The sequence below is a fragment of the Marmota flaviventris genome, chromosome 1, assembly GCF_047511675.1.
Source record: "Marmota flaviventris isolate mMarFla1 chromosome 1, mMarFla1.hap1, whole genome shotgun sequence".
NCBI lineage: Eukaryota > Metazoa > Chordata > Mammalia > Rodentia > Sciuridae > Marmota > Marmota flaviventris.
Window position 1 is genome coordinate 15,749,687 of NC_092498.1, and position 24,121 is coordinate 15,773,807.

General features: G+C 36.5%; 1 protein-coding gene and 1 long non-coding RNA gene across 5 annotated transcripts in view; one reads left to right on the plus strand and one right to left on the minus strand.

Moving 5' to 3' along the window:
• Nucleotides 1–16,781, minus strand: part of Ubn2 (ubinuclein 2) — an 80,567-nt gene extending 63,786 nt beyond the window's left edge. For 2 of the 3 annotated variants that reach the window (XM_027952215.2, XM_027952214.2), the window contains exons 1-2: nucleotides 15,939–16,781; nucleotides 9,712–9,804 (exon numbers count right to left, since the gene is read on the minus strand). In XM_027952215.2, the coding sequence (XP_027808016.2) occupies nucleotides 9,712–9,804; nucleotides 15,939–16,406 (561 nt within the window). In that variant the 5' untranslated portion in view covers nucleotides 16,407–16,781. The remainder of the gene's footprint in view (nucleotides 1–9,711; nucleotides 9,805–15,938) is intronic. The other variant, XM_071611742.1, reaches the window with a different exon arrangement.
• LOC139705529 (uncharacterized) lies at nucleotides 15,620–17,245 on the plus strand. 2 transcript variants are annotated; one of them, XR_011707449.1, is made up of 2 exons: nucleotides 15,620–15,707; nucleotides 16,742–17,245. It is a non-coding gene; the product is annotated as an uncharacterized lncRNA (long non-coding RNA). The 2 variants fall into 2 exon arrangements; XR_011707448.1 differs by lacking the exon at nucleotides 15,620–15,707 and adding an exon at nucleotides 15,731–15,968.
• Nucleotides 17,246–24,121: the final 6,876 nt, after the last annotated feature.

A 24,121-nucleotide genomic window follows, 5' to 3' on the forward strand; every position in this document is an offset into this window, starting at 1 on the left:
AAATGAAAACTATATCCATACAACTATAACCCTAATGTTTAAGACACCTTTATTCATTACAGCCTAAAACTGGAACCAATATAATGCGCATCATGTGGTGAATGGATAAACAACTGTGATATATATATAATCCATACAACAGATTACTACTCAGCAATAAAGAAGGAACTTCTGACACATGCAACATGTAGATAAATTTCAAAAGCACTATGCTCACTAAAAGAACCCAGACACAGAGACATAAGATCTATTGGTAGGAAACTGCAAAAGCAAACAAAACACTAAAGTAATAGGAAATAGACCGCAGGTTGCCAAGGGCTAGGGCTGGAGGTAAGAACTCTGTGGAGATGTTCAAAGGAACTTTGTGGAATGACAGAAATATAAATATTCCTTATTAAGACTGTAGTAGAGGTTACAAGATTATATGCATTTGTCAAAAATTCAATCAATTGTACACTGAAAAATCAATGAATTGGGGCTGGGGTATAGCTCAGATATAGCATTTGCCTATCCTGGTTCAATCCCCAGTGCTAAAAAAAAAAAAAAAAATTGATAAACTATATTTATTTATATATTATACCTCAATAATGCCCCCAACTTTTTTTGTACCAAGGATTAACTCAGGGGCACTTCACCCTGAGCCACATCCCCAGCCATATTTTGTATTTTATTTAGAGACAGGGTCTCACTGAGTTGCTTCACGCCTTGCCGTTGCTGAAGTTGACTTTGATGATGATCATGATCCTCTTGTCTCAGCCACTCTAGCTGCTGGGATTACAGGCAGGCACCACTGTGCCTGGCAATAATGCTCATCTTAAAAGCCCTTCATTATTAACCTTTTTATTCCCCAGAGTGCTGAGGATCAAATCCAGGATTATTATTTCTATTTCATTCATATAATTATTCACGTTCGAAGACACAAATTGGTGTGAATATACTATGTATACAACCAGAGATATGAAAAATTGTGCTCTATATATGTAATAAGAATTGTAATGCATTCCACTGTTATATATAAATTTTTAAAAACATAGGAAAAAAACGGTCAGCCCCAGGCTGTGTGTCACATTTATAGCTTCTTTCCAATTCTAACTCCAAAGTTAGAAAGCTGGCCATTGTTTTCACCTAAATGTAATGAATGCCCTAATTAACCTCTCTTCCCTCAAACTTATCCTGCATAATACCAACTAATTAATATTTCTAAATAACATTTTATATCATTTACCTGCTCAAAATGCTCCAAAAGAGTCCTATTTATCATAAGATAAATTCAAAACCCTTATATGATACCAGTTAAATACATTCTACAGGTTGACTCAACCTACCTATCCAAATTTTTTTGTTACTATTTTGTAACATGAACACTTTGATTCAAACTACATACTGATGCTCCTACAAACACACCTGCTTATCTTGTCTTTCCTTATGCTTTCCCCTTATGTGGAAGACATAACTCCTCTGAATTCTGCTGTCCTTCACAGTTCAGACCTGGAAACAATACAATACCCACCATGTTTCCAATTTTTCTTCCTAGAGGCTTTCTAATTAAAATCATGATTACTTTTTTCTGCTCTCCTAATCCAATTTTGTTTGTTTTTGGTTTTGGTGTAGGCACAACTAGCTGCCTATTAATATTCACCTAGGGAAAACAAAAAACAAAATAACAGTTTCTGTTGTAATAATCTCAATCATACATATGCAGAAGAGTAAACAGTTCATAGGTAATCAGATATAGGAGGCATTTTATTTTAGTCAAGATGATCAGTTTGTTGCCACCAGAAACAATGACTGCTAATATATGAAGTCAATTGGTAGTGTTATTAAGTAAGTATGAATCATATTAATGAGAGTACACAGAGCTAAAACTTTACTTGATCTTAACAGTATTAACTTGGCCAAAATGCATCCCAAAACATGATCTTACAAGTATAAGATCTTCACCACACATTCATTATATTAATGATACCATCATAACAATGATAAGTGTATAAATTACATAAACTGACATATCATTCAATGCTAAAAGACATTTAAAAACAACATGGCAGATGAATAGTTATTAATATAGAAGGTAACAAAAATAGTTTGCCAAATGTTATTTACAGGTCACTTTATTCACAGAAAAAACACGATGGTATTTACTAAATTTCAGAAAATGTGTTTAATCTAACTGGAGACAATACTTAAATAACCAGACATTATTCTCTCCTCTATCATTGAGCAAGATGATCTCATTTATGAAAAACAGCAATATAAATCTGTAGATATATATAAAATGCTCAAAGACTACATGACCATGGTTATTACTGATAGAAAATGATATAATTGAAGGCAGTAGTGAATATGACTTTGGCTTAATAGGCATCATCTGAATTTGTTTATTAAAAACAGGATCATCTTCATGTATTACTCAGGTAATTTAAAAAATATTTTTTATTGCAAGAGTAACGTAATTGCATGTTGCATTTTTTAAAGCCTTGAAAGGGTATACATCAAACTATAATCAGTGGTTATGCCTAGCATTGGGCTTATGAATGAATATCTGGTTTTTATTTTTCTGTATTTATTCATTTGCATATACAAACAAAAAAGAACTTTGAAATGTGTATATGCTTAAGTACACATAGCTCCCTGGGACAGAAACTCAAACAGTAGCTCTCTGAGGAGAGAAATAGTTAGCTGGGAGTCAGGGATAGGAGAGATTTTTCTTTTTCTTTATCTTTTTTTTTTTTTTTTTAAGGTACCAGGGATTGAACTCACCCCGTCAAAAAAGAGCAAAGTATTTATGTATAACCTATTACCCTGTATACTTTAAATTATCTCTAGATATCTATAATAACTAACACAATGTGAATACTATATAAATAGTGGTTGAACTATATCACTTAGGGAATAATGACTCCACCACTGAGCCCCATCCCTAGCCCTATATTGTATTTTATTTAGAGACAGGGTCTCACTGAGTTGCTAGCGCTTCACTTTTGCTGAGGATGGCTTTGAACTCATGATCCTCCTGCCTCAGCCTCTGGAGCTGTTAGGATGTTAGGATGGCGTGTGCCATCGTGCCCAGTAAGAGACTTATTTTTTATCATATTACCTTTTATATCTTTTGAGTTTTTATTAAGTATATGTACCACCCATTTAAGAAATTCTTTTAGGTTTAACCCACCAAATGTTCAAACACCAAAGTTCTGGACTTCTAGGGTTCTGCCTCCCATCTATTCTATGGAAAGAATTCTCGACAACCTGCGTTTGACACAATTGTACAGGAGAGCAACTTTTTCTCCAATCCTAGGCTTGGTTCCACTTATTAATAGCTTTCTATCAAAACATTTCATATTAAGCACATCCCAGTTCCTACCATCACAGAGGCCACTAGGGTACATTTTTCTGGTTTCAGTTTACTTTTCTTCACCTTTTGGCCTCTGGCAAAACTATCCCCTCACCTATCTTCTGCCATTCCTCCCCTTTTCTATTCTCCAACCTCCAGTTCCTAATTCTGCTAAAATCCAATGATGTGCAAACTATATAAAAACTTGAACCAAATTCTTAACAGTTGTGAAAAAGGAACATATATATTAATTTATAACATTAAAATTTTATCTGAAGGAACTCAAAGACAGATTGGCAGGGAGTTATATTAGGGTCTTTGCTACCAGATAAACACATTTAGAACTGCTCCCTCTTCAGCATCCTTAGTAAACTCCCTATAGTAAAATCAAAGTATTACTTGATAAATTTTCTGGACTTTTGCTATTGTTGATATTATAAGGTTATCTATTAAACAGATCTTATCAAAATAATTATTAAATAATTAAATAATTTAATTATTTATTTCTAAACAAAAATAATTAAATAATTTATTTCTAAACAAAAAAACCCTCAAAGTTTGCTGAATCTAAAATAAAGAAACCCCTTTAAATCAATCCCTCTAGGTACTAGTTCACTATGACTCAGAATATTACTGAGTCATTAGTACCTGCCTAACTTGATAATCAGTGTATCAAGACAATGCAGTATGATTACTAAACTGGAAAACAAACAGGATATTCTTAGAATAGTACCACTCACTACCTCTAACTAATGTAAATGAAACTAATAACCAATATTCACTAATCACATACAGCAGAAGAAGCAAGTAAGAGATACTGATTCCTAAGAAAGACTCCCATCTTACGACTAATAAGCATCCCTTAGTCACCAAAGCTTCCCTATTTGCCCAAGCCCTGCCACAACTTTATCTCTATCTATTCACTTGCCAGTAAAATCACTGGAAAGAAAGCCAAGAGTTGACTACACAGCATAGCAATACTATACAGAGATTTCTATAATTATCACTTACAGACAAAAGTCCTTCATCCCAAATATCCTAAAACTGCAGATTCTCAACAGTTCTAAAAGAAGGTGAAAAAACTTATATAGCTCAAAGAGACCATGGAATTAAAAAGGCATGTCATAGCAAGCAATCAGAACTGGTAACTGCAGAAAACTACTATTTGAGCTAGAAATTCTACCTTGCCTTTAAGACCCCTCTTCCCCTTCTGGTGTGTTTTAAAAAGTTATTTCATATTTTTACTACATAGAGTCATCTCTCAGTATCCTGAATTAATTCCGTGATCCTTCACAGATAACCAAAAATCTCCAGATGCTCAATCTCTTATACACAATGGCAAAGTATAGCTAACTAGGTACATTGGTGCATTCCTATAAACTCAGCAACTCGGGAAGCTGAGGCAGGAGGATTGTAAGTTCAAAGTGAGACTGGACAACTTAGCAAGGCCCTCAGCAACTGTGTCTCAAAATAAAAAATAAAAAGGGGTAGGGATGTAGCTCAGTGGTAAAGTACTCCTGGGTTCAATCCCCAGTAACCCTCACCCCCCACAAAAAAAGGGCAAAGTATTTACGTATAACCTATTACCCTGTATACTTTAAATTATCTCTAGATATCTATAATAACTAACACAATGTGAATACTACATAAATAGTGGTTGAACTATATCACTTAGGGAATAATGACAAGAAAAAAGTCTTTACATGTTCTGTACAGGTGCAATTTAGAGGGGACTGTATTTTTGATCTGTAGTTGGTTGAATACACAGATGCAAAAACTGCAGATATGGTGGGTCAGTGGTATATATAATATACTGCTGATCTACAGAACACTAAACACACTGGTATTTGTGTTTTGCAAGTAGAATTTATCTTGTGGCGATGTTAATAAGTTTGTCCAAACTCCTTTAACTAGAGACCTATAAGTTGATCCTTAGAAGTCAGACCTAATGTTATAAACAAAACAGGAAAACCAGACCCTAGGAAATCCCCAAGGAAGTTTTAACTCCTAAGCAGATATGATTAATCAATAATGAATAACTGATATAATTCTTAAAATTCCCAGAAAGAGAACATAAATGTTTTTATAACATCCACTTATATCAGTACCACATTTGAGAACACTTTTAAAACATAATACATAATTATTTTAAGTACAAAATTATATTTATTTCCATTCAACTAAGTAGTATTTATTGTGAAGAAGTCACTTACCAAGTATTGTACAATTTTTAAAATACTACAATTCTTTAAAATCTATCTGAACAAAAATCAATTTTATAATCTACATCAAAAGAAATCAAGATTTTAGAAATATAATTTGTCTTTGAGTAAAGTTAGTATTATTTCATCAACTGTTCTATTTATAAGCCTGTTCAGAATTTCTTTAATATTATTAAATCTATCTTGGCCTCATATGAGGTAATACTGGGAATTGAACCCGGGGTGTTCTGCCACTGAGATATATCACCAGCCCTTTTTCAAATTTTAAGCAAGGTCTATAAAAAATTGCCGAGGCTGGCCTTAAAGTTGAGATCCTCCTGCCTCAGCCTCTGGAGTTGCTAGGATTAGAGGTGCCCAGCTTGTCCTCTCTTTCAAAATAAGTGTACAGTTACTAGTACTCTTTGAGTCCAAAATCACACAGAATTAAACAGTAGGCAGAATACATGTGTTCCTATTAGGGAGTCACTCATAACCAAAGTCTTAACTGAGTCCCTGACAGGCATGAGTAGTATGCTAGACAAACTTTTATTCAGATTACTGAATTTATATTCAATTCTAAGAGCATGATCTTTCATGATAGCTGGGGTAACAGAAGCAAAATAAGTCACAGAGAAACCTTACAAGCATCACAGGTTATCCTATATCTTACAAAGTGAAGAAAACAAATCTATAACCATTAAACGGAACCTCATTCCCTGTTCTAGAGCATAGATGGCCTCAAGAAAAGACATATACCACCTAGAAACCATCTAAAAGTTGTGCGGGAATCTGGAATTTTAGCTTAACTGGGAAGAGTAAGGTTCCCATGCCTTCTGAATCCTGCTTCCAGTAACCAATGAGACTAAGCTGGAGTTTATTGAGAAGTAGAAATATTAAAACTTGGAATCACCTATTTTAAAAGATTTACATACAAATAGTATGCAATTAGCATACTCTATTAGTAATATTAGTATACAAATGTCAACAGGTACTGATAAGTATTTAACAGAACATTGCCCTTTACCCAAAAAACCATGTACAAATTGTTGGTAAACATGAATTGTCATATTATCTGAGCATAAAAGCAGTAACAAGAAATAGAACCATAGCCATAAAAATGAGATAGAATACAACAGCAGGAACCCTGTAAATGCAATTTTACAACTTTATACTCCCTATAATTTCTGGTTTCCAACTAGTAAAACATCTGTATTTGCTACCCCTAAATATCCATTTAAGAAATCTTTTGTGATGACCTAGAGCCAGATGAATTATCTTCTCTCAGGTTACTTCTGGCCTCATAATTTTCTTAAAAGTTTCCAAATAATATGTGTGTGTGTGTGTGTGTGTGTGTATATATATATATATATATACACACACACACACACACACACACACACATATAAATTTAACACAGATATGATAATTATAACATGCATTTAGGTTCATGTACATAAAATTTCACAATATAGTACATTGTAAATCTCTAATTAGAATGGAAGTGAAAGTAGGGAAAATAAAAATTTAGGGAAGAATCATACCACATTAATTTGGGCTATAATAAGAGTAGTATTTCAAGTGGGATGCAGTGGCGCATGTCTGAAATCCCAGTGACTTGTGAGGTTGAGGCAGGAGGATCACAAGTTTGAGGTCAGCCTCAACAACTTAGTTGAGACTCTGGCTGGGGGGTAGGGGCTGGGGATAGCTCAGTAGAGTGCTTGCCTTGCATGTACAAGGCACTGGGTTTCAATCCCCAGCATTACAAAAAAGAAAAAGAAAAAATGAGTAGTATTTTATCTGGGCATAATGACAATGTCTGGATATATTCAAATTGTTTGAAACTCAATCTTATATATCACACAACATCAGAACACAGGTTTTTCTATGCCAAATGCTAACCCAGGGGACCCCAAGAAGATTATTGCTAACTTGGAGGCAGGATGTCGTCACATGCTGAGTCACATTACAAGTCGAATCTTGAGTCACACTGAGTCATAGTATGTACAGGATCTTTTCAATTTGCAAAGGGCAATTTTTTTTTTTTTTTAATAATCCATGGCAAAACAACAACAACAACAACAAAAACCCACTCTAATTATCAAGCTGGAAGAAGTGGAATCTGAAAATTTAGTGACACATAGCAAAATGATAAATATATAAAACTTTGACCAAGTCTTCCCCTTATATAAATTTGTCTTGCAGATAAATTTGAAAATGTGTAAAATGACACTTTAATAAAATAATTTACTGCAGCACCATTTATAAGAGCAAAAATTTTTTAAACAACCTAAACCATGTGGGGACTAGTTAAATAAACTGATATTTCCATACAATAAAATATCATACATAGCCAGGCATGGTGGCGCACACCTGTAATCCCAGCAACTCGGGAGGCTGATGGAGGAGTATCAAGAGTTCAAAGCCAGCCTCAGCAAAAGCAAGGAGCTAAACAACTCAGTGACTCCGTCATTAAATTAAAAAAAAAAAAATAGGGCTGGGGATGTGGCTCAATGCCCCCGAGTTCAACCCCCCAGTACCAATAAATAAATAAATAATTTTAAAAGCCTTAAATAAAAAGAGCATATGCTCTTTGTTCTGAGAAGTAGAAAAAAAATCTCTAAGATATAGAAAATGCAAAAAAGTAAAGAGTACAAGGATGTATAGTATTCTGAAAACATGTATAACAAGTGGGTGGCATGGACTAGAGGGTGTGCATATTTGTGTATGTAATTGTATATGTATGCATATATATGTGCATATACATATATATATGTATACATATGTATATGGAGGGAGAGACATGCACATATAACATCTCTAAAAGGACCCACCCAACACGTTATCTGCCTAGGAAGTGGGATTAAATGAGTGGGAAATACAATAAAGAAAATTTGTCACTTTATAGTTATTAAAAAATTTTAAACCATGTAAATGCACTGCTTGATTAAACACATTAAACAATGTATAATTTGTATACAAAACACAGCATTTTAGGACTTATACATAGCAATACAGTATAATCTCACAAAGTTATACTATAATTAAAAAATTACAAATTAGAGTTAACAACTTTTACTATCCTTTTTATTAAAATACCCACCAGTTCATCTCTAAATTTATTATTATATAGTCACAGAATACAGACCCAGAAGGGTCTCTGAAAAAATCTTGAAAATTGATTTATTAAAAAATGTGACCCTAAGAGGCTAAATAACCTCATCTAAAGGACACAATCAGCAGGTAGCAAAGTAAGCCTAGAAACTGACAAAAATTCTAATCTTTTCTTGTATATTTCTATCACCCACAAATGGTTTCTTAATTACCACAAGGAGCCACCAAAAAGTCAACCATGTTGCATTTTGAGGATAATATAAATGGCAGGGCCAGTGTGAGCTGATATCCTATCTCTATAAAATACTTCTCAATGTTCATGGAAGAATCAAAAGGGATCTGATTTTCTCATCTGGGTTATTTTTTTAGCAAAGTGCCAAAGAGTAGTTAAAGCCATAGTTAAAGATGGGGGGTTGGGGAGCTTCCTACAAATTATACTAGAAAATCTGAGGCAATAAAAATCATTTTTATATAAAATAAGAACTAATATAATATGGCATAGAATATAGAATGTACATGAATATTTAAGATAAACAGACGCTTTCAAAGAAATTTTGTGTTGCTTCTGATTGAGAATGATCCAAATGACCTAGAAGTATAGCTCACACACTAACTCTCTTAAACTTTTAAAAGAAAGGTTCAAAAACTACTACACCAAGCGAATTAAAACAGAGTGCTTCCCCATAATGGAAAAGGCACAAGGTTAGAGCTAGATAGTATGGATGTGCTGCTACCTGTTCTTGTCACTGTGAAACACAGATCAACTGGGCTCAGAGCCTATTTCTTCATCTGTAAAATATGGACAATATTACTTATCTTGTGGTATTGTTATAAAAACTGGAGATAATATATGTTAAGCCAGCTTTCTGGACTCTAGAAGGACTATAACAAATGGTGTCTACTACTACAACCATCACAAATGTAATCAAACTCTTACCATTCATTTGGGTTCAATTTGTGAGAACAAGACAAGGCAGGCAATGGATATTTATAAACCCTCCCAACCAGCCATGAAAAGAAAATAGAACAGTAGGATAAAACCACCTATCCAAACACTATTATACTCACATATTTCATTTCAAACTTCTTAGCCAACATTTCTACCTCTTGCTTCTCCCGATGCTCATCATTAAATGGGTCTTCTGTATGAACAATCTTCTTCTGATTCAAAGTGAATAGGAAAAAGAAAAGAAAGTATTAGTATTACTTCAACTATTATTATTATTGATATACATTAACTACTTCAATTATCTTTCAATATAATTGAATATGCAATTATATTCAATAACATTTAATGTGTATTCAATAATTATACATTGTATAATTACTTTAATTATTATCATTCACAGTTGAATGTATTCTGAAATTTAATCAATAATGAGAATCACTTTTTCCTACTGCAAACAAGCAAATTAGTAGGATTAAAAGTAACTAAAAAAGAATTGCTGATTCATAACAAGAAAATATTTGCAGTTTTGGTAGACTTATATACTTCTAGCTTTTTGGTGTCCAAGAATGTAACAATCCAAACTGACTCTACTTGAAAAATAGTCATGCGATCACCTCATCCAAAATAATAAGGTGAAAATTCCCCAAAACATTAGGTAAAAATGAAAACATACATAACTCCAGCTTGACATCTTCCCTAATAAAGCTTAACTGCTTTGGTCAGGAAATGTCTCTAAAAGAATGTCTAGAAATTAATTAAACATTTAATCATCTATGAGTTATTACTCCAGTATCTTCAGCCTCCCCAGCTTTCTGATGAGACCCAGAATCAACAATTTCTATATCCTCTCTATCTCTTGTCAATGGATATATGTTCAGGGAGTATATATTATTTTTAAACAAAGGTAGAAAAGACAAGTAACTGCGAAAAGTTTACATTACCATGGCTTTCTTTTAGCAGGGGACAGTGAAATTTTATTGTAAAATACGCAGTTCAAAACGCACATGCACCGGGCATGGTGGCACACGCCTGTAATCCCAGCGGCTCAGGAAGCTGAGGCAGGAGGATCGCGAGTTCAAAGCCAGCCTCAGCAACGATGAAGCGCTAAGCAACTCAGTGAGACCCTGTCTCTAAATAAAATACAAAATAGGGCTGGGGATGTGGCTCAGTGGTCATGTGCCCCTGAGTTCAATCCCCAGTACCAAAAAAAACACAAAAAACCCCACAACACACATGCACACACACACGGGCAGAGAGAGCGCATGCTTGCACCCAACAGCTAGGATCCTATATTTACCATCTGTTGCCAAAACAAACAAATCACAACCTTTACTCAGGTTCACTACTTCAGCAGACACAATTTTATATATGGTTTTCAATTTACACACACAAAAAAGTCAAAATACAGAGCTACTTTTTAAAAATATTATTTTTATCTAATTTCAGACAATTGATTTGAAAGTAAATGTTTAAAAAGAAAGACTAGATGTTTTGCTTAAGTGGTATCTTTGATTACTTAAAAATGAAAGTATGGGCCAGGCACAGTGGCGCACACCTGTAATCCCAGTGACTCAAGAGGCTGAGGCAGGAGGATCACAAATTCAAAGCCAGCCTCAGCAACTTCCCCAAGACCCTGTCTCAAAATAAAAAATAAAAAAAGGGCTGGGGATGTGGCTCAGGGTTGTGCGCCCCTGGGTTCAATCCCTGGTACCCCCCCCCAAAAAAAAGTATATTACAACTCGAATACTGTATAGATTTGAGTGACCATGAAGGACAGGGGAAAAAAATGCAGAAGAGGCAAAGATTTCCATACTTTGGAACCGAGACGCTTCATCCTAGACATAAAGGCTGAGATATGATCAGTCTAAAACATCTGATAGGAAACCATGGGCAGAATGAAGACAAAACAATTCATCACACTTAGGTCATTAGAATAAAAGGATACTTCTTAAGGCTTAAAAAGTTTACTTTAGAATAAATTTTTATAACTGTAATAAGTAATAAATTTGTAGAATGCCTTATCCCAGTTGGAGTTATCAATGAAAAATATAAACATTACCCAAAAGAAAATAAACTAGCAAGAATACACTGGTAAAGGGGCTGGGGATGTGGCTCAAGCGGTAGCACGCTCGCCAGGCATGCATGCAGCCCGGGTTCAATTCTCAGCACCACATACAAACAAAGATGTTGTGTCTGCCAAAAACTAAATAAATAAATAAAATATTAAAAAAAAAAAAGAATACACTGGTAAGGAAATAAGAAATACTAGAGATGTTCAGGTATAGCCTTAAGGCTAAAATTAAGGGTCAGTGAGCAATAACCATGTTCTGCTATTATTATTTTAAACTGCCCCTTCAAGTCACTGTGAAGTCCAAATAGTACGTCTTTCTACCAGTCTTATCCATTTCATATGTGTAGATATCCACACAGGGAGCTATATTTTTATTAAGAATCATCTTTAGGGGCTAGTGATATAGATCAGTTGATAGAGTGCTTGCCTCTCATATATAAAGCCCTGGGTTCAATCCCCAGCACACACACACACAAAAAAAACTTTATGTGTTATTCTAAAATATTTTATGTACTCTATACAGGTTTCAAAGAATATTTTTATTTACTCCTGATGGTCCATAAAAATAAATTTAAGAAAATGATTCATTTTTCCTTTTTTTAAAATATTTTTTAGTTGTCAATGGACCTTTATTTTATGTATTGATAGGCAGTGCAGAGAATCAAACCCAGTGCCTCACACATGCTAGGCAAGCGCTCTGCCACTGAGCCACAACCCCAGCCCAGATTTATTTTTCTTTTATAGTTAAAAATACCTCTCCTCCTTCAATCAAAGTATGATTCTTTTATTTTTTTTTAGGTGAAAAAATAATCCAAAAATTACCAGCTACCCTAACTATCCATGTGCAAAATTTTGCCCTTTGCTCTTATTAACATCATTTCCTGATCTTTCATCCAACTTTATCCAAAATATGCAATGGAACAAACAACAGAATGCCAGAGAATTCTTTTTTAATATTTGTTTTTTAGTTGTAGATGGGCACAACACCTTTATTTATTTATTTTTATGTGGTATTGAAAATGGAATCCAGTGCCTCATGAGTGCTAGACGAGCACTCTACCACTGAGCCACAATCCCAGTCCCAGAGAATTCTTTAGTACAGTTACATTAATACTACAGTTACTTATTTTTCTCTTTATAGTAATCATCCAATTATTCATGTTCACAAAATTTTCTGTGTTCTGATTTACAACAAGTTTTTTTCCTTGTACATCAATCACTGCCAAAACTAAAACACACTATCATTCTTCAGACAGAAATGGTGAACAAATCTATCAGGATAGAGATGTCTATACTGCCTTGGTCTCATCCTGAACCACCTCAGCCACAGCACATTCTGCACAGAAGCATCAAGGAAAACTTTAGTCAACTACATCCAGATGACCTGAGAGGTGGCTTTGCTTTCTCTGTTTTGCCAGCATATTCTATTTAACTGTGCTTTTCCTCATTTATAAAAACTGGTCATAGAAAAAGTTTCAGTTGACTTGTGTTTAACTTTTCATTTAGCATGTATAAAAGGGCTGATTCATTTTTTCCTTTTTTTTATGGGTGCATTACATTTATACATAATGGAAGGGGACTGATTTTAAATGCACCCCCATATAGATGGTATTCACAAGTACCACTTTTCCCCTCCAATTCCACATGTATCAACTTTGGGATCTAGAGCTGCAATCTTATTCAGTGATAGATGGCTGTATAAAAAATTTAGAGCGTTTTCCTTCTAATTTTATAAGATCTCTTTCTTCCCTTTTTTCTTCTGATATTTACAGAACATTATGTTCAATTACAATAACCCAAAATTAAAACTACTTTGAAAATATTATATCATCTCTCAAAATATGTGGACTATTCCCAGGAAAGGAGAGGAATATTTGGGAATCAATACTTTCCAGGCTAAGCTACTCATTTTGCTTTCAGATGGCCTCTCTTTAGGATTTCCTGTCATGGAACTATGATGATTTTACTTAAACAAGTGCTTTCTACTATTTCTTATGTATTAACTGGGAGAAATCACAAGAAAATCTGGTAAATTTTTGTTGCAGAAGTATTTTGTATCTATAGTGAAGCAAAAAAAAAAAAAAAAAAAACAACTTGTGGGATGATAAAAGGCATACGGCTGAATGTACAATGATAAAATTGGACCAATTAACCCCTAAATAAACATTATGTATGCAGTAAACATAAACATCAAATTATTCATCTTTCTCCTAGAACATGAAGGTATAGTCACACTCTACAGGACAATGTCTTAAGGACACAGCAGGCACACAATAGGAGGCAAAGTAGTAGACTATACCACCTAGGTTTGTTAAGTACATTCCATGATGCTTGCACAATGAGGGAACTGCAAATGTCCTATCCTTAAACACCACATGACTGTTAATAGTTGTGATATCAAAATGTTAACAAAAGCTAGGGTGTCAAAATAAGCTTTCTTCCCTGAACTTGTTTCTTTTTGAAAATTATAAATACATATTGATTTATCATGGCATGAACATTACAGCATAAAGGAGGTTATTAAAAAGGTCTTTATATTTGTACTATGACTTTAACTTGATTTTGACATCATGCTCTAAATTTTAACCAGTATTAGTTAACAGACATTTTGCTTTACTATGCATCCCTATTACAATGGAAAAAATACTAATAAAATTAAATATAATCACTCTATGTGTTAGCCTCATTTTTAAAGTAGGGACAATGATTCTTTCCTAATGATCTGTTACACTAAACCAGATAAAACAATGTATTCTGCTTGCAACTCTGTCTATCACATAGTAAGAATTCACTATACATTAGCTGGTATTATGTATTTTTATCCAAAGATAATGCTTTTTATCTGTAATTTATGAAAATTACAAAAATTGCAAGCCTACTTAGATTAGCAGGTCTAATACAATTTACTCAAAAAATACTCCATACACTTTCAATTTTCTTTGGGAAAAAAATTACATCACATTTATCAAGATGAGGGCACTAAGGGAGGACAAAATGTTATGTGACAGTGACCAAAATAGTCCCTACCCTTAACAAAATTAATTTTCCTTAAAATCATTTAATAATTATTTGACCACACAACACTATTTGTAACTTATGATCAAAAGATTACCTGGCTACAATATAAACAAAATCTGGCAACAGTGTTTAATGATACTTTTTGACTAAAGAGCCATTCATTTCAACTACAGATAGTTGAGGAAAACAAAACCAAGTGACTTCTGGAGTCCATTAGAGACCCATGCTAAAGCAAAAGGCCATAATCTCTAAAAACAGAAGACAATGTTCTCTCTCTCCTCTCTCTTTCTCCCTCTCTGTTACTCTATCATCTCCCTTTCTGACTCACTTGCAAAGATGAACCCATAACAATAAAAATTACAATTACCAACAAACCGCTGTTCCAATCCCATTGTTCACCAGTTCCATCAAAGGTATACCTATGTCTTTTCAATAAAGTTTTTAAAATTTCAAAGTCAAGATTTTTTTCCATCATACTTCACAAATTACAATGGCCAAGTATAATATCCTACAACTCAGAGTTATAAATTAATGGTACTCAAATGAGAATATGATGAGTGGCACCCAATAAAGCAGGAGAGACACCCACCCATTCAATGACAGTATGAACAAACTCCATCAAAACTAAAATTTTTAAAAAGATGCTAAAACGTTTGCCAATACGAGAGGGGGAAAAAAATAAGTAATCAGAAAACTAACCAATTTCTCCATTCCTAAAGTGGAATCCCTATTCTCTGAAAATGTTAATTACTCTTAAATCCCCTTCAATTAAGAAAAAACCACCCGCACGCAAACCTAGCTCGGCAGCACAGGCGCCTTGCACCACGGTGATGAAGATGAGGATGAAACGAGGGGTTACACAATCTCTCGGCTTCAGGCTGGGGGGCGTGTCCCCCAAGGTTTTCTCTTCCTATCTATTGGAAAGACAGCGGCAGCGCCACAAGAACCCAGCCACACGGCTCGCAGGGCCCCAAGATTTTGTGTAGGGAGCAGAAAGGAAAAGAGAAAAATCCGAGGTTTCGAAAGGTGCTGAGAAAAACAGGCGCGGTGCGGTGTCGCGAGGAGAGCCTCGGCCACCCCGGGGAGCTGAGCTGCACCGCGCTCCCGCCCGGTCCACCCGCTCGGCCGGGACCCTCCACCCCACCCTCGGGGTGACCAGGACGCGCCGGGGGCTGTCCCGGGGTGCAAACCAGCCGCGGGAGGCGGCGGGTCCTGAGGCTGCCCGGGTCTGGGGCGGGAGGGAGGAATCCTCTGTACCCGTTGTTCTCCGCACAGCAGCAGCTCCGGGTAACTGAACTCCACGCAGCTTTCGTCGGTGGGGTCCTTGAGCACCAGCTCCAGGCGCACCGTCTCCCGCGGAGGCGGCGGCTGCTCGGCGCGAGAAGCCGACTCCCGCGGCGGGGGCGGCTGCAAGGGCAGCTGAGGGATCGGCGGCGGCGGCGGCTCGGGCCGCGGGGGCTCGCGCTGCAGCGACATGGGCGGCTCGGCGCGGCTGACCTCGCGCTGGGGGAACGGCTTCTCCCGCGGCGGGGGCTGCGCGTCCGAGCGGGGGGCCGGCTCCCGCGGGGCCGGTGGCTCCGCCCGGGCCGGCTCGCGGTACGGCTGCGGCTCCAGCCGGGGGGGTTCGCGGGGGCACTCGGGCTCGCGCTCGGCCCCCGGGTATTCGGCCTCGCGCCGCCTCACCGGTGACAGGCTAATGAACGCCACTCTGCGCGGCTCCGCCATCCCCACTGTTCTGGCCCTTCGCTTTCGCTCGAGCCGGCGCTCGCTTCTACGCCGCGCTGCGTGCCTGTCCGCTCTTCCTCTTGTTCTCCGTCGCTTTTCTTCCCTCCACCACCTTCAGCCGTCTCCGTCGACGCCACCGTGAGCGTGGACCGTGCCCTCTTCCCCGCTACTATGTTCTGATGGGCTCTACCGCCATCGCCAGGGTCGCCGCAGCCGCCATGTTGGATCCCCCACATAAATAGAAGCAGGCCGCTGAGCGGGCGCATGCGCAGAGAGGAGACGCTCGCGTCCACCGTCGTGGCTGTTGCTCAGTTTTCCTCTTCTCCTTCCAACAGTCTGGAGTCCAGACAAGCCGGCGGAAGTGACGTCATGACCCGGCATGTTTCCTTGGAAACGGGGACGCTATCGGCTACTTTCCTCTGAGGGAGGGATCTGGGGTTTCCCGAGTAGCTTCCTACTCGCACCCGGAAACCGAGATGCGCTTGGGACTCTCCGAGGCGAGCGTCGGGATGTGCCCCGGACCAACCTCGCTATGGCGCCGGGTCCCGCCAGACATTGGCCTTCCGTTCCCGCCGCGATGGAGTTGGGCTGTCAGCTGAGTATTCAGGAGTTCAGGAGAGAGGAAGGGGACGCTCCGCCCGCCCGCTGTGCCTGCGCGCCCTGTGCCCGGGCAGCCCGACTTATACCGGGAAGAACCGAGGTGGCCAGCGCCACCAGACCCCTGCCGGAAGCGCGGCGCTGTCTCCCACGCGTGTCCCCTCTAGACTCGTTCCCTTTCGCCTCGCTCGGCGAGGGGCACTGTGTAAAACTCAGTAAAGCTCTCCAGTTTGAAAATTGAACGAGCAAATATATTCATTTCTGTATTCATTCATAAGGCCCAAATTGTTGAAACAAATAGGATTCAAGCTAATTTAGGAGGGTTTGGTGTGGTTTAGTCGACGCACCCTCTGAAACTATGCCGAATGCTCCGTTTCAGGGCGGGGAGGAGAGGGGATTGGACACGCCTTCTTGACGCACTGGGAGAAACTAATTGGAATTCAGATTTTAAGGCGTGAGAATCGCTGGCCGTTAAAACTCATTCAGAAGAAAGTAAATTTGAGGGCTCGCCCTTCACATCCTCTAAGGAATCTAAGCCCTCCGTAAATTGTACTAACTGGATTAAGTATTGAGGATCCTGAGTGTGAAGGCAGATATTCTGAGTAGGTTTTTGTTTTTGTTCTTTTACTTTCTCATGTTGAACCAAGATGATGATGGAACCTATGATTCCAAAGGTCCCCCCTAGCTCGTAAAAGCTATCTTTTTTTTTTTTTTTTTTTTTTTTTGGCACTGTGTTTACCTCCATTTTCTCCTTTCCCTCCACTCCTGATTGCCATTAGGGTCTCATTTTAGGACTGTCTTAACAGCACTTTTCGTGACCTTTCTGCTCTCAGACTTTTTACATTGGAGGAAAATGTCGCGAGGGACATATTAACGCTTCTAAAACACTTTTTATTATACCCTTTTCTGTCCTAGCTACAATGTACCTACAAAATAAATTCTATACCTATACTCAATATCCTTCACAATTTAGCCCAGGGATTGCAAACTGGTGGTCTTGGACCAAACCATTCTGCATTTGTGTAACTTATTCACCTAACATTATCTTCTGCTAACTATTAACCTACGGGGTGTTTTCCCAACTTTTGGAACCATATCCCACAAATTAGAAACAGATTTTACATTGTAACCCAGTGTATGCACCCATAGTACATACCTGAGATACAAGTGTCACAATAGTGGCCTTCCTGGGTGGGAATAAAAACAAAGAATACAATACTTAAAAATATATTACACAATGTAAATATAAAACAATATAAAATGTATAAATAATATTTATGGTTTATAAAATATATGATTATACAGAAGCAAGTTAGGAAAGATTTTAGTTAATGCAATGTTCATAGGTTTATTTCAGTCCAGAATGCATGTTGAGCACTGAACTTTCACTTTATTTTAAATGGCTCAAAATTGAAAATTCTAATTCACATACTTAAACAGTTATAAATTATAATAGTGTATACCTATGTTTTTCATAGTAATTGTTTTTTAATCTTTATCTGACCTGATAAATTTCATGTATGGCAACCATTTTTCTGTGTAAATGAAGTATTAATCCACAACAGTTTATCCTCTTTATTCAATTATTTAAGTTTTTGAAAGTTAGATGAATCTTATATACATTTGTTTTTATGTGGTATTTCAAATTATCTTGTTTCTAATAGTTTCTTCCACTTTTTTTTCATTTCTACCTTGTTTGCTGATCATTTTTGCTGTTCCTTCAGTTGAAATTCTATAAATAGTATAGCTTAATTTTTTTGACTTAAATGCTAGTTTATGATTTTAAATATATCATTCTCTATGCAAAAATAATTCCTCTATGATATGGTCTTGGCATAAAAATTATGCATCTTGCAGTAGTAAGAGTTTCTAAATGTTCTGTGATATTACAATTGGTATTGTGACATCACCAAGAAGAATAGTTTTTCATTTATCAGTACCATATCCATCAGTGCTGGATGAAGAGGAGTTTGAGCTCTTACCATGAACCACTTTTCTTTTTTGCCACAATATTAGGCTACTAAATATGAAGATTGTCTTTCTTTTTGTGGAACAACTGAGAAATTATGCCAATAACTTTGCCTTTTCTAAGCACATATTTAGGAGTTTGTTGATAATTTCACTCTGCTATATCTTCAGATGTCATTTTAGTTTTGAAGGGAATATGTTTTCATTTTCAGGAAATGCACTTTTCCTTTTTGAATGAGCTGTAAAATCAATGTTTATGAATTAGAGTGAATGTTTTCTAAATATTTTCACTATTACAATTCTAGTTCCAGCAGCTGAAACTGAACACTTTTCTGTTTTTTTTTTTTTTTTTTTTTTGGTGTTTTTTTTTTTTTGTTGTTGTTGTTGTTGTTGTTTGTTTGTTTGTTTGTTTTTGCTTCTGTATTCCTTTTTCTCCTAATAACAAAACAACATCTTGCAGTTTATGCTAGTTTGTGTAATATATTATACTTGATACACATACCATACTGGTGACACCCATTTCCAAAAACATCAAGTTGGAAATTTTGGGTTTTCTACAAGCAAATAATACTCTCATGTACTTAATTTCATAAGTTACAGTGAGTTCTGATAATATAAAATTGGGATATACAATGCTATCTGTCCAATAAATGAACCCAGGAAATTCCAGTGTATAGATTTTCCCTCCTTCCCTGACTCTTCTCTTTACAAATGATTGAATTATCCGAAGTCCCAGACAGGAATTAGTGTGGTGCATTCTGATATTTTCTATTAAATTCTGTTGTAGTCTATTTCAATTTTTTAAAGTACTGCTTGTGACCCTTAAAATTGATCTTACAATCCTCTAATTGGTAGATATGTACAATCCAATACTTAGACACTGAAGAAGTGAAGAAAAAGTAATTTTGATCTTAGAGACTAGGGGTAGATAGTGTCTACCTACCTATTTCCATGAGAATTTGGAAAATCCTAAATGATTTTATTAGGAGAGGGCCCTCAAGTAGGCTGAGAAGAGGTCATAGTCAATTCCAGGGCAAAATCAGAGTGTCTTTAATGTTATTTGTATACTGTAGATTCAGATTAGGCACTCTTGTTTTGGGAAGGGGGTACTTACAGAAATTACATAACATTACAAAAATTACACAAATGGTATGAGAGCAAGCTACTAAGCTATTTATACCTTCTTGACAATGTTTTCATGAAGACCAGAATGTCTTGTGAACATCCAAAGGAAGAGAATCATAAAGAAAAGCAAGTGCAGAGCCTGTGGAAGGAGTGAGCTTGGAGAGTTGGAAGAAAGGCGAATGAGGAGGAACACAGAGAGCCAGGTGCTAGGAGGAGGAGAGAAAAATCTGAGTGGGAGGGAGCGAGGGGCCAGGTCATGGAGTAACATCAAAAGATTGATTTTTTTTTTTTAATAAATAGAAGCCACTGGAAAATGTTAAGTAGAGAAGTGACATAATCTTAAAAGAAAAATACTTCAATAAAGTGGGAGCAATCAGCTATGAATGCCACTAAGAAATCTAGTAAATGAGGGCAAGGAGATGACTGCTGGGTTTGACAAAATGGACATTATTGATGACCCTAAGGAGCCAGCATGCACCCTCCCCACTTTTTTTATTTCAGAGAAAGAAGGTTGAATCATTGTTTATTCCAGGCCCTTTTAAATCTCTCTTTTTCCCTCTCTCTATGTGTGTGTACATGCAGGCAAAAGAAAGAACAATTTACCTCTTTTCAGTTTCTCACCTCCAGTACAAAAATTCTAAAAGTTTGTTGGACACAGTGGCACAGGCCTATAATCCCAGTCACTTGCAAGGCTGAGGCAGATGGATCAAAAGTTCGAGGCCAGCAGCACCAACTTAGTGAGACTTTGTCTCAAAATAAAAAAGAATAAAAATGGCTGGGATGTAACTCAGATTCAGTGCATCCAGCTTATAATTTTCAAGTGGTAATCTGCAATGGCAGGGACATTATGTGGTCCACCTTCAGGAACAGATGCAAGACCCACAGGTTTAACTATGGAGATAGCCCAGTGGGCTTATTTTTCCTTGGAGTCAACACTATTAACTAAGCATTTGCATTTTAATTTAATTTTTAAATTAATAAATTATTTTTTAATAGAAAAAAAATGTCTCTATTCATAGATACATGATTGTCTACACAGGAAATTCCAAAAAATCATGAAAACGAGGGTTGGGGATGTGGTTCAGTGGTAGAGCGCTTGCCTAACATGCTGAAGGCCCCAGATTCAATCCCCAGTTCCACAAAAGAAAATTCACAGGAGATTATAGCAAGGATTTAGAATAGATTTGGAAGTCAAGTACTTTTTTTTATAACAGTGACAAACAATTGGATTGGAAATTTAAAACTGGATTCCACATATGTAGGGACAAAAAAAGAGATAGTCCTATATAGTCTGATGAAAATCTATAATGACAGAATCAGAGACAACATAAATAAATGGTGAGATATTTCAGTTTCATAGATGGAAAAATCTCAAAAAGATTTAATTTGGCCCATTGTTTTGGTCGTTAGTTGCTTGATCTGGTGGTCTTGGGCCTGTTGGGAGACCAAACATCATGGCAGGGAACATGTGGTAGAATGGAGTGGCTCACATCGTGGGGGCTATGAAGACAAGAAAATTATCTTTTAATTCACAGCACGGGTTCCATCTGGAGAGAAATGGGATGATTTGGCCTTTATGAATGATTTCAAGTAGAAAATGTTATGACGTTTTTCTTACAAGTCTTTGCCTGATTTTCATTAAGCAAATGTTCTCTTTGCAATGTTTCAGTTGACTGTACAATGGTTTTCTGTATTTTCTGCATATGTAATGTTGGCAAAAATGCAAACTCAGTATAGGAATCCCAATGCATTTTAAAATGTTGGGCACACATTTTATGCCTTCTGGAGTGTCGTATCATTCTCCTTATGGATCTCGCAGCACTGTTTCTGGTTTCTGGGGTGACCCATCGTGCTTTCGGTACCTGAAACTCTCTGGGTGACAATGGTTGTGCAGAGCTAATTTGGCCTCTGGAGCAGAGTTCATGGAGTCTGAAGATGGAAGGAGCTGAGTGGAATTTTAACATATAGAAACATGCATATAACTTAATGAAATTTTCTTCTTTTGGTACCAGGGACTGAACCCAGGGGTGCTTAACCACTGAGCCATCTCTAAGTCCAGCTCTACAGTTTACTAGCACAAGCTCTATGACCTTAGCAAAATAACTTAAGCCTCTGTTTCTCCATCTGAAAAATAAAGATAATAATATACATACTTTAAAAGTTGTTGGAATTAAGTGAAGTGTTTAGAAGAGGGCCTGGTGCATAGTAAGCAGCAAAATAAATGTTTGATGTTCTTTGTGATGTTCTCCTAATGAATAGTCAGTTTTATTGGATGATCTGTGAGTCCTTGAAAAGGAGGTCTATATTTGTTTTGAAGGCATAAACCATAATAACAATCTATTCCTTTTTATTTTTGATGGATTACTTTCAAAATTTACTTTTTAAAAAAATTTCACCTTTCATGGATTGTAATCTTCTCCTATTACTATCCTCATGATCTGTATCATTTTTGTTTTTAGAATAGTGGTGCCATTTTCTTTGTTGCGTATTCATAACTGTTATATCTTCATTGAGAAATGGACCTCTTATCATTCAAAGTGTGCTTCTTTGACTTAATGATTTTGACCCGATTCAACCTTGTTTGATTGTGACACCTGCTCTCTTTTTATTTGCATTTGCCTAATTGTACTATTGCCCATCTTTTTATTGTTAACATTTATGCATCACTTTGTTCTGAGTAAGAGCAAATAGCCCAGAATTCGATTTTGCTTTGTAAACCTATCTGCCAATCTTTTTCTATTAATAGGTGACTAAGACCATTTACATTTTTGACAGGAGAGGTGTGTTTGAGCATAGATCTATCCCATTATGTTATGTCATTCTTTTTCCTTTAAATATTTTTTAAAATCCTCCATGAAATTACCTATTTGCTTGTTTTCTGTGTGTTACTTTTGATAATTTGGACAGTTCATATTTTTGTTGTAATGAAATAATTTTAAAACGTCCTTAATCCTCAATTACTTTGGAAGTTGTCTATAATATCCAATGATTAAGTTAATGTATTTTCTCCATTTTGTGTTTGAATTGGTATTATAAAATGCCCTCATATACCTGTTACTTGATTTGTCAGCTTTAAATGATATTTTAAAGATAGCAGTTTCCTCTTTTTTTTTTCATTTTTTTTTTAGTTGTAGTTGGATACAATACCTTTATTTATTTTTAAGTGGTGCTGAGGATCAAACCCAGCAGTCTTGCACATGCTAGGCGAGTGCTCCACCTACCACTAAGCCACAACCCCAGCCCAAGATACCAGTTTCTTAATACTACTTTCTACTTTTCAGCTAGAATAAAATATTCGCCTATAGGTTCAATGTATGTACACCAATTATCTTAGTCATCAATATTCTATAGTATTCTTAATCTAACATTTGGTTTTCTTGTTCCTTTCCCTATTTACCCCTTGTGTTAATTTTCTATAGACTCTAAGCCATGTTGTCTGTTTGGTTTGGTTACTCATCTTTGAGAAAGATGAGTTTTTGTGGAGCAGCTGTTTTGATGAATATGCATGTCGGGGGACCCCAGGGCCATGTGCCCACCTAGCTGGCATTTACCTTCTGACACAGAATTTTGCATTTGCTCTTCTCCATCTCATTTGATAAGCAGCTGGGTGCTATTCACAATGAAGCTTCTGTGCTGCAGGGCCAAATGCTTTCTAGAAATCTGGCTATCTCTGTGATTTCTTTTTTTTTTTTTTTTTTTTGTCTTGCTCATTCTTCTCTGCTTCTCAGAACTAAATTTTAGATACTCTATGTCTAAACATATTGCATTTATTATATTGCAACAAAACATGAGAATTTAGCACACTTTCTCTCTCTCTCTCTCTCTCTCTCTCTCTCTCTCTATATATATATATATATATATATATATATATATATATATATATATATATATATATATAAAACACATACTCTAATGTGAACATTTTTCATTTTCTCATCCTCCTAATACAGTTGGATCAATTTTGGGTTGAATCAGTGTTCAGTGCTTCCAGTTTTGTGACCACATAAATACTTTCATGGCTCAGC